The 12,163-nt window shown below is 35.8% G+C and overlaps 1 protein-coding gene across 5 annotated transcripts in view; it reads left to right on the plus strand.

Moving 5' to 3' along the window:
• The window catches only part of LRP1B (LDL receptor related protein 1B), a 2,071,868-nt gene that overhangs the window by 1,621,951 nt on the left and 437,754 nt on the right, over positions 1 to 12,163 (plus strand). For all 5 annotated transcript variants that reach the window (XM_073647246.1, XM_073647248.1, XM_073647249.1 and 2 more), the window contains exon 43: positions 7,398 to 7,602. In XM_073647246.1, the coding sequence (XP_073503347.1) occupies positions 7,398 to 7,602 (205 nt within the window). The remainder of the gene's footprint in view (positions 1 to 7,397; positions 7,603 to 12,163) is intronic.

Raw genomic sequence — 12,163 nt, forward strand, 5'->3', positions numbered from 1 at the left:
TACAAGAATATAACTATTATAATACTGCCCCTATGTACAAGAATATAACTACTATAATACTGCCCCCTATGTGCAAGAATATAACTACTATAATACTGCCCCTATGTAGAAGAATATAACTGCTATAATACTGCCCCCTATGTACAAGAAAATATCTACTATAATACTGCTCCTATGTACAAGAATATAACTACTTTAATATTGCCCCTATGTACAAGATTATAACTACTATAATACTGCCCCTATGTACAAGAATATAACTACTATAATACTGCCCCTATGTACAAGAATATAACTACTATAATACTGCCCCCTATGTAGAAGAATATAACTACTATAATACTTCCCCTATGTAGAAGAATATAACTACTATAATACTGCTCCTATGTACAAGAATATAACTACTATAATATTGCCCCTATGTACAAGATTATAGCTACTATAATACTGCTCCTCTGTACAAGAATATAACTACTATAATACTGATCATAAGTACAAGAATATAACTACTATAATACTGCCCCTATGTACAAGAATATAACTACTATAATACTGATCATAAGTACAAAATTATAACTACTATAATACTGCCCATATGTACAAGAATATAACTACTATAATACTGCCCCCTATGTACAAGAATATAACTACTATAATACTGCCCCTATGTAGAAGAATATAACTGCTATAATACTGCCCCTATGTACAAGAATATAACTGCTATAATACTGCCCCTATGTACAAGAATATAACTACTATAAAACTGCCCCCAATGTACAAGAATATAACTACTATAATACTGCCCCTATGTACAAGAATATGACTACTATAATACTGCCCCCTATGTACAAGAATATAACTACTATAATACTGCCCCCTATGTACAAGAATGTAACTACTATAATACTGCCCCTATGTAGAAAAATATAACTACCATAATACTGCTCCTATGTACAAGAATATAACTACTATAATATTGCCCCTATGTACAAGATTATAGCTACTATAATACTGCTCCCATGTACAAGAATATAACTACTATAATACTGATCATAAGTACAAGAATATAACTACTCTAATACTGCCCCTATGTACAAGAATATAACTACTATAATAATGATCATAAGTACAAGATTATAACTACTATAATACTGCCCCTATGTACAAGAATATAACTACTATAATACTGCCCCCTATGTACAAGAATATTACTACTATAATACTGCCCCTATGTAGAAGAATATAACTGCTATAATACTGCCCCCTATGTACAAGAATATAACTGCTATAATACTGCCCCTATGTATAAGAATATAACTACTATAAAACTGCCCTCTATGTACAAGAATATAACTACTATAATACTGCCCCTATGTACAAGAATATGACTACTATAATACTGCCCCCTATGTTCAAGAATATAACTACTATAATACTGCCCCCTATGTACAAGAATATAACTACTATAATACTGCCCCTATGTAGAAGAATATAACTACTATAATACTGCTCCTATGTACAAGAATATAACTACTATAATATTGCCCCTATGTACAAGATTATAGCTACTATAATACTGCTCCTATGTACAAGAATATAACTACTATAATACTGATCATAAGTACAAGAATATAACTACTATAATACTGCCCCTATGTACAAGAATATAACTACTATAATACTGATCATAAGTACAAGAATATAACTACTATAATACTGCCCCTATGTACAAGAATATAACTACTATAATACTGCCCCCTATGTACAAGAATATAACTACTATAATACTGCCCCTATGTAGAAGAATATAACTGCTATAATACTGCCCCCTATGTACAAGAATATAACTACTATAATACTGCCCCTATGTAGAAGAATATAACTACTATAATACTGCCCCCTATGTACAGAATATAACTACTATAATGCTGCTCCCTATATACAAGAATATAACTACTATAATACTGCCCCCTATGTACAGGAATATAACTACTATAATACTGCTCCTATGTACAGGAATATAACTACTATAATACTGCCCCTATGTACAAGAATATAACTACTATAATACTGATCATAAGTACAAGAATAGAACTACTATAATACTGCCCCTATGTGCAAGAATATAACTACTATAATACTGATCATAAGTACAAGATTATAACTGCTATAATACTGCCCCTATGTACAAGAATATAACTACTATAAAACTGCCCCCTATGTACAAAAATATAAGTACTATAATACTGCCCCTATGTAGAAGAATATAACTGCTATAATACTGCCCCTATGTACAAGAATATAACTACTATAAAACTGCCCCCTATGTAAAAGAATATAACTACTATAATACTGCCCCTATGTACAAGAATATGACTACTAAAATACTGCCCCCTATGTACAAGAATATAACTACTATAATACTGCCCCTTATGTACAAGAATATAACTACAATAGTACTGCCCCTAAGTAGAAGAATATAACTACTATAATACTGCTCCTATGTAAAAGAATATAACTACTATAATATTGCCCCTATGTACAAGATTATAGCTACTATAATACTGCTCCTATGTACAAGAATATAACTACTATAATACTGATCATAAGTACAAGAATATAACTACTATAATACTGCTCCTATGTACAAGAATATAACTACTATAATACTGATCATAAGTACAAGAATATAACTACTATAATACTGCCCCTATGTACAAGAATATAACTACTATAATACTGCCCCCTATGTACAAGAATATAACTACTATAATACTGCCCCTATGTAGAAGAATATAACTGCTATAATACTGCCCCCTATGTACAAGAATATAACTACTATAATACTGCCCCTATGTAGAAGAATATAACTACTATAATACTGCCCCCTATGTACAGAATATAACTACTATAATGCTGCTCCCTATATACAAGAATATAACTACTATAATACTGCCCCCTATGTACAGGAATATAACTACTATAATACTGCTCCTATGTACAGGAATATAACTACTATAATACTGCCCCTATGTACAAGAATATAACTACTATAATACTGATCATAAGTACAAGAATATAACTACTATAATACTGCCCCTATGTACAAGAATATAACTACTATAATACTGCCCCCTATGTACAAGAATATAACTACTATAATACTGCCCCTATGTAGAAGAATATAACTACTATAATACTGCCCCCTATGTACAAGAATATAACTACTATAATACTGCCCCTATGTAGAAGAATATAACTACTATAATACTGCCCCCTATGTACAAGAATATAACTACTATAATACTGCTCCTATGTACAGAATATAACTACTATAATGCTGCTCCCTATATACAAGAATATAACTACTATAATACTGCCCCTATATACAAGAATATAACTACTATAATACTGCCCCCTATGTACAAGAATATAACTACTATAAAACTGTAATACTAACTCATATATAAGAATAGTTCTCTCCTGTAATACTCATCCATGTGAACAAACGTATTAATAACATAATATTTTTTTTAATGAATTTAATAATTTCCACATGTAAAGTTTCTTCGTTTCTTCACATCATCTTCTTTCTGATTCCCCTTTCAAGCATGCTGATAAATTTGCATGCCTGCGAGTCGTATATATACACATGCTTCAATGCGTATATTCACTGTGTAGTCAACAAAATATAATTACCATAAGAGAATAAGAACTGTGGAAAGGATAGATATCCGGGGATGATCTCTAAGGTATCCAAGTTGCATACATTTTTTAAGGGTTTTCCAGTAGCCATGTCAGCTCTTTTGTATTGTTAGTGTAAAGCCTAATGATGCGTTGTCACTTTTATCATGTACAGAAGAGTCATATGTTTGTCAAAGACTAATCATGTCAATCCTTTCAAGCAAAACATCTCTTCATTTAGTCTAATGTTATTCTTGGCAGCAAAACAAATGTGAAGTTTAGGGTCATTCATTATGTAACATACAGTGTAGCGCTGTATATACCCGTGAGGACTAAACAAATAGACCTATTTTCAATGTTCCGATGACTAAATTGTAAATTAAAGCTCGTCTCAATTTTTGAAATGTATCTGTCGATTATAGGAATATATAGTTAGCAATGCAATAGGAAATGGTATCTCAGGGGCATAAAGGTCACCATAGAATGTCACTATCATCCTATGTATTCCATACTCATAAATATGGATTAGCTCTTCTAATGGCCAGGATCCTGAGACCACTATTTGTAACCCTTTCATAACTTGGCATTTTTCATTTTTTTTATGCTTTTATTTTTTCTTCTTCTTCTTTCAAGAACCACAACTTTTTATTTTTTTTATTTATTTTTGAGTCAAAACAGCTATAGAAGGGCTTATTTGTTGTAGTTTCGAACAACACCATTTATTTTATCATATAGTATGCTGAAAATGAGAAAAAAATATCCTAATGGGGTAAAATGGCATCATTGACTTTTAGGCTTTGTATTTATGATGCTCATTGTGCCATAAAAGAGATCTGGCATCATGAATTTTTAGGTTGGTATGCTTACAGTGATATTTCAATATTTTCCGTACTTTGTAAAAAAAATATTGGTGTGTGCCACCATTTTTTGAGACTCATACCTTTTTTATTTTTTTGCTGATGGAGCTGAGTGATACCTTTTTATGTGCAGAGCTGTAGTTTGATTGGTACCATTTTGGGGTGCAATTAAAAAGCAATATTCTTTTGATTTGCTCTTTAATGCTTTGTGTGGTGATCGAATAAACAATTCATGCGTTTTGGTTATTTTCCCTTTAATGATGCATCAATACTAAATATGCTTATTTTTTATTTTTAAAAAGTCTTTTTTTAAGATTTGGAAAAGGGGGTAATTTTAAATTTTATGTTTTTTATCTTTTAAATATTTTTTTTTTTTTACTTTTTTATGCATTTTTTTTAGTCCTTCTAGGAACTTGATCCTGCAATCCTTTGATTACAGGCTCTGGATACTGCATTACATTAGTATTGCAGTGTATAATGGCATCATCTGGGGCTTTCAGAAGACTCCCAATTGCAATGTTAAGTAATTGACACCCCATGATGTCACAACTGAATGATTGAACAACAGCAATCAGAGCTAAAGGCAGGGACGTAGGACATACTGGTAAATCATATGTTGACAAGGCATTAAAGGGATCTTTCCTTCTTTAAAAACCTGTTTTTTAATTCCTTGTTTTTTAATAAATGGGTATCCCCTGTAATGGACCTTCATTAATGGGGTTGCCCACTTTATGTTTATTTCACCAAATATATAGGGGAAATGATTTTCTAACACTTACTAATATATATTATCAATGGTTCTCCTCCTGTACTCATTAGTGATGCCTTCCTCGCGGACTTCGCAGCTCTCCTGTACCCAAAATGGCTTCTAATGGAGGCGCATGTGACCAGACCACTCCATAAGCTTCATCAAATTGTTAAACACTGCACATGGGAAAGCTGTTATTGTATTAAAGGAGTCTGATGCTTTCAATAATAAAATAAAGTAGACTCACCTTACTGATCCCTCACTGCTTCTTTTTCAATGATGTCCTTGTCCCCTGCTGGTCTCTTTACTTCTTCTTCTGGTCAAACATGCAAGTGACCACTGTCTGTAGACCAGGGATGTCAAACTCAAGCACACAGAGGGACAAAATGTAAAACTTGGACAAAGTCACGGGCCAATCAGTATACAATATAATTGGCCCAACAAAATCCTCCATACAGAATAATGGGCCCCACATAGTCCTCCATACAGAATAATGGCCCCACATAGTCCCCATACAGTATAATGGCCCCACATAGTCCTCCATACAGAATAATGGCCCCACATAGTCCTCCATACAATATAATGGCCCCACATAATCCTCCATACAGAATAATAGCCCCACATAGTCCTCCATACAGTATAATGGCCCCACATAATCCTCCATACAGAATAATAGCCCCACAAAGTACTCCATACTGAATAATGGCCCCACATAGTCCTCCATACAGTATAATGTCCCCCACATAGTCTTCCATACAGTATAATGGTCCCCAGATAGTCCTCCATACAGAATAATGGCCACACATAGTGGTGGTGGTTCTGGTGTCGAGGGCCAAATAATACCACCCTGTGGGCCAAATTTGGCCCACTGGCCGGAGTTTGGCACGTGTGCTGTAGACAATCACAGAGACTGTCTCTGTACATCCTGTTCTGCCTGTACTGATGTGAGTGCTGTAGCTAAACAATGGCTGAAGTGATGATTTATTGAAAACTGCTGCAGCTAGTGATTGACTACAGCAGTCAAATGCCCATCCAATTGGAAGAGGACTTGCAAAAATTAGCTTAGTACCTTAGCATTGTTGGAAAAGGATTGCTGAGGAATCTGTTAAGTAATGCTTAATATACTTTTATTTTATTAATTTAGAAAATTCAGGGCAGGTTTTGAAAAAATAAATCACTATTGGACAACCTCAAGAGAATAATTTAGTATATTTTACTCTTTATTCAGTATATGGTCAATATGTTACACCAAGGGTGCGCAATTATTTTTGCCAAGGTTCCAAATGAGATCTAATGACTGAGTTACTGGTGAAATCAATACATCAGGAGAGGAAGGACCATGTGGTAAGGTACGCCACTGTTCCCATCCATTTGACTGTACCAGTCCATGGGCCAGACAAGAACAGCTAAAGGGTCAGATGTGGCCCACAGGACACACTTTACCCAGGTCTGGTTTACAATGATAGCTTAGTTGAGGAAGTGGTGCATCTAAATCAGAGAAGGTGGAGTGTGTGTCCCAAATGCTGATTACTCATGGAAGGGCTAATAAGCAATCCTCAATTGTCCAGCTTATTTTGATATTGGGCTAAGGCAGCAAAGTGAATATTTGCACTAGGTGGAAGGAAAACCTAACTAAGGCCAGGTTAACATACCTTTTCAACCTCATGTATGTGACTCCATTGGGGTGTTGATCAAAAACTCTGCAATACAGGATTTAGTCTGAGATCCAAAAGAGTCTAAATACCGTATATATGGCCAAAACATAATGTGACCTCAGCCTTAAAGTCTGGTTGGGCAAAGAAAAACTAGTCTGAAGTAACTTACCATTTCCAAGGTGAGTTAATTTGAATTGCTGGAACCTTTTACATGTTTAATGGATAAAAAAGACTCATCCCTGACAATAGAACAATGCACATGCACAATATTGGTAACAATTCCGGTAATTTTCATGCCTCACTCTGTTTTAATGCCCTCAGCATCTATTGCCAAGTAGTGATTTTGATTCCTTTTTATTCACATTTTATAAACCTCTGTAAAAATGAATATTTCCAAATTAAATCTGTATTTTCCAATTCACATTAAAATGTTGCTCTATTTTTCATTCCCAGTTTAATGTTTTGGACTAATTGGAATGAACAGCACCCAAGCATCATGAGGTCCACCCTTTCCGGGAAAAATGCCCAGGTCATTGTAAGCACGGATATTGTTACTCCAAATGGCCTAACCATTGATCACTCTGCTGAGAAACTCTACTACTCTGATGGCAGCCTGGGAAAGATAGAGAGATGTGAATATGATGGATCATACAGATACGTAAGTAAAAAGGTTTTTCTTTAACAGACATAGTATTCGCCGATTTGGTATAAATGAGGAATAGCCTCAAGTTTCTGTATAACTAGGTAAAATTTACTTGGGACCACCATGAAAACTTCATTCTATTAGTGATATGCCTTAAAAAGTAAATTGTATACCTATATTAAAATTGTATAATATTGGTAATATTTTCATGAAATAGTTTGGACACTGTATTGATTTGTATTTATTTCATATTCAAAATTGTTCAAAAATACCATTTTATAGCTTTGATGAATGTTTCTTTTTTTGCAAATTTGTATGTAGATTTTTGTTACATCATGAGTAGAGATAAGTGAATTTCCCAAAATAATTTTTTTTGACATCAGTTGTGATTCTGTTCAAATTAAATTTGTCCAAATTAAAGTATCCTTAAATAGATGTTTATTATGAATTCTCTCCAATACCTAAAGCTTTGTAAACAGTGGGCAGGGAAAGGGATAAAAAATTATTAAAACTTATACTCACCTGACCTAGGCCCGTCCCTCACATGTCCTAGGTCCCTCCATCACCTGTCCTAGGCCCATCTTTCACATGTCCTGAGCTCCTCCCTCACCTATCCTAGACCCATCCCTGATATGTCCTAGGTCCCTCCATCACCTGTCCTAGGCCTGTCCCTCACATTGTCCTAGGTCCCTCCATCACCTTTCCTAGGCCTATCCCTCATGTGTCCTAGGTCCCTCCATCACTTGTCTTAGGCCCATCTGTCACATGTCCTAGGTACCTCCATCACCTGTTCTAGTCTCATCTCTCATATGTCTTAAGTCCCTCCATCACCTGTCATAGGTCTGTCCCTCACCAGTCCATCAGCTGCAGATCCATGCTGGTTTTTCCACTCGCTAACTCTGACCACTGTTTGGATCTACTGCTGCTGACAATGCCTTATTTGATCATGTGGGGCATGATGCATGTCCTCGTGGGTCTTAGTCAGTACTATAAGATCTGAAGAGTGAAGTATAACTAGAGGAAGCCAGTGTAGGTCTTGGTAAGGAGCTGCGGCAGCAGGACATCTAAAGGTCCACCTAGGACAAGTGAGTATAAGGTTTTATTATTTATTATTCCCTTCTTAGCCCTATAAAATATCAGGAAAAATGTCAGGTGATTGTTATGAATTGATCACTCATGTCTAATTAGAGTGTAAAAAAATCCAAATCTAGCTCTAGGATCATTTGTCCATCTAACTCACTTGGCCACTGGATGCCCCAAAGTGGCATTTGTCAATACCAAATCAATAGGCACCCACTCTTCACCGGTAGAGTGAATGACATATCTTTGCATTACCAAGGAGATGTGGTCATGTCAGCCAATTACATAGAATGTTTTCCAGAATATTGACCTCTCTCTCTCTCTCTCTCTATATATATACACGTCTATATGGGTCAATTCTTAGAAAAACCCATCAACACATTTTTTTCCACCCGCTCTGATCCTTTTGCTTTATACATCAATTACGAAAGTCATAGACCTACTGTGACACTATCTAATGGATCATTCCAATTCTCATTCATACCTGAATATTGAAGCAATTTTTGTTAGCCTTGGGTGAGTTTTACTGATTTAGACCTGAAGGTCATTCCAGGGCACACGGCTTATAAGAAATGTGCAGTGTAATATTAAATGACTTCCTAAGGCTTATAAGGCTTATACATACAACTTTTGAAGACACATTTATTCTAAGGAATTATTTCATTTTTTTTAATTGCATTTACATTTATCTATAATTACAATATTCAATCATTTTGATGATTTTCTGTATCATGTCTAATTTTGGACATTTAGAAAAATAGTTACTAAACAACATTTGAAAATAGGTAATAGCAAGTATTTGAGACATTGATGGGTTCTTCTCGTCTGGATTAGTAATGGTATATAAGATAGGGTGTAGCGCTGATTTATTGATGCTTTCTCTTGGGTCTCGTTACTGTGCTAGCCTTGGGACTTTGATGCACAAAACCTTTTCTGGAAGGTGAGCCTCTGTATTAATGTGACTTAAAGGGAGCCCGTCACTTCTGAAATTAATTTTAAATGAGCAATATCTTGTTGTAAGAGACTTAGTCCCTGTAACTACCATACTAGCGCTGTACATGTTGTGCCTGAGAAAATAACTTTTAATTCATATGCAAATGAGAAGGCTTCAGTACACCCTATGATGAGCCAAGAGTTTCTGGGAAGTGAGCAATGTCAATCAGAGGTGGAGGAAGGGCCTCAATATGCAAATGAGGAGGCATAATTTCTAGAATGCGCCCTTTTCTTACTTTTGACTCTGCAAAAACTCCTATTGTTGCTCTTTTTCATTCTCATCTGGACTATTGTAATTCTCTACTAATTGATCTCCATCTTTCTAAACTCTCCACTCTCCAGTCCATTCAGAATTCATCAGCAAGGATCATATTCCTGTCCAACCACTACACCGATGCCTCTACCCTGTGCCAGTCATTGCACTGGTTGCCCATCCGCTACAGAATACAATATAAAGCCACAGCTCCACTATCAGTATTCAGTCAGTATTTTTTATCAGGAGTGGGAGACAAAACCAGGAGTGGGTGATAAATGCAGAATTGGTGACTTGTTTCTATTATACCTTATCTCTTATTGTTCCTCAACTGGTTTTGGCTCCCACTCTGGAGAAAAAATACTGACTGAATACTGACCAAATACTGATAGTGGGGCCATGGCCTAAACTTATCACTCTCACCCACAAAGCTTTCCACAGTTCTACACCACCCTACATCTCCTCTCTCGTCTCAGTCTACTACCCTACCCGTGCCTTCCTTTCCGCTAATCACCTAAAACTAACATCCTCAATAATCTGACCCCCTCACTCCAATACTTCTGTCATGCTGCGCCAATTCTCTGGAATGCGCTAACCAGGACAATTCAATTAATTCCCAATGCCCACAGTTTTAAAAGTGCCCTAAAAAGGAACTTCTTTAGGCTGGCCTATCGCCTCACCTCTCTTATCTAACTATTCCGTTTTGCCCTTTATAAATATTCCTCAAATCTGGCCCCTTGTAGCATCTGTGTACACACCCTTCATGCACTTAATAGCACTCATGCAGCGTTATGTGAATACCCTATTTATTATATTGATGGACCATACAACACAAGCACTTTTTACCTTTCACCTTTTGGGTCCCCCCAAAGTCCTCATAGATTGTAAGCTTGCGAGCAGGACCCTCGTTCCTCTTGGTATCTGTTGACTTATGTGTTACTGTGTAATGTCTTTATTGTTTGTACAAGTCCTCTCTATAATGCAAAGTGCTGCAGAATATGTTGGCGCAATAAAAATAAAAACTACTATTGTAATAGTGCACCCTACTCTTCTCCACGCCAAGGTGCACCGAAGCCTCCTTGTTTGCATATGAATTGAAAGTTATTTTATGAGTCATTGTAACAGTAACAGTGACAGTGCTAGTAGGGCTGTTTTAGGGGCTAAGGCCCCTACAACACTACATAGCCTTTTTAAAATGTCTTTGGGTGTGGTGGACTCCCTCTAAACCAGAGTTTCCCGAACTGCAGTCCTCACGGCCCCCCAAACGTCATGTTTTCAGAATTTCCTTAGTATTGCACAGGCCATGGAATTATTATTAAGGCATCAGAAACTGCAACATGTTCTCTCACCTGTGCAACATTAAGGAAAGCCTGAAAACATGATGTGTTGGGGGCCGTGAGGATGGGGTTTGGGAAACACTGCTCGAAATAACAAAAAAAATCCCATATTTTTGTAAATTTTCTATTGTTTTGATAACGCATAGCTCCTAGAAAAAAAAAATGGAGACGTCCAATTTTGATTTGATTTGTGTATTTTGCGGATTCAAATAAATCAATTGGCTTAAAAAATGGACTGCGCTTCGCTGCGATCTGAGTTGTGTCCATGTTCTGTCTGTTTTTATTTTACTTACTAGTATTAGGATAAGCTTGGGAAATCTCCAGGATTTTTTCCCATACACGAAAAATATATTTTCCTCAAATATTAAAAATGGACACACAGTCCAAAAACTAATGAAAATTGGATGCAGCAGATAGATGACAAGTGGTCTGTTTTTGTTTGCATATGAAAAATCAATATGTGAGTCTTAACAAAGGTCAAAGATGAGAGCAAGAAAAATGGAGGCTATTTGATTTTATTTGGTCATTATCATGACATAAGCCCAGGGTGGCGGTCATGATGAATATCATTGTCACTGAGCCAAATATATTTCTTAATATTAGTCTCTTAATTAAAGGAATATTACCATCTTAGACATTTAGATGTCATTAATGGCAGATGGATGCAGGTCCTATCTCTAAGACTTCTTCTTGCATTGATAATGGTACAACCAAAGTCCAATACTGCATGATACAGTGATCCGTACATATGCCATAAATATGTGAAATGGTAATAAAGTTTTATGTTTTTTAGAAAAAGTTTGTGTTTTTTTTGGTATTAGGGATGAGCGGACCTATGGTAGTTTGGGTTCTGGCACCCAATCCGAACTTTATTGCAAAGTTTGGTTTGGGTACCAGAACTTGCACTTGAACC

The sequence above is a fragment of the Phyllobates terribilis genome, unplaced genomic scaffold (genome assembly GCF_046119375.1).
Source record: "Phyllobates terribilis strain yellow unplaced genomic scaffold, ASM4611937v1 Scaffold_9__5_contigs__length_417890890, whole genome shotgun sequence".
Lineage (NCBI taxonomy): Eukaryota > Metazoa > Chordata > Amphibia > Anura > Dendrobatidae > Phyllobates > Phyllobates terribilis.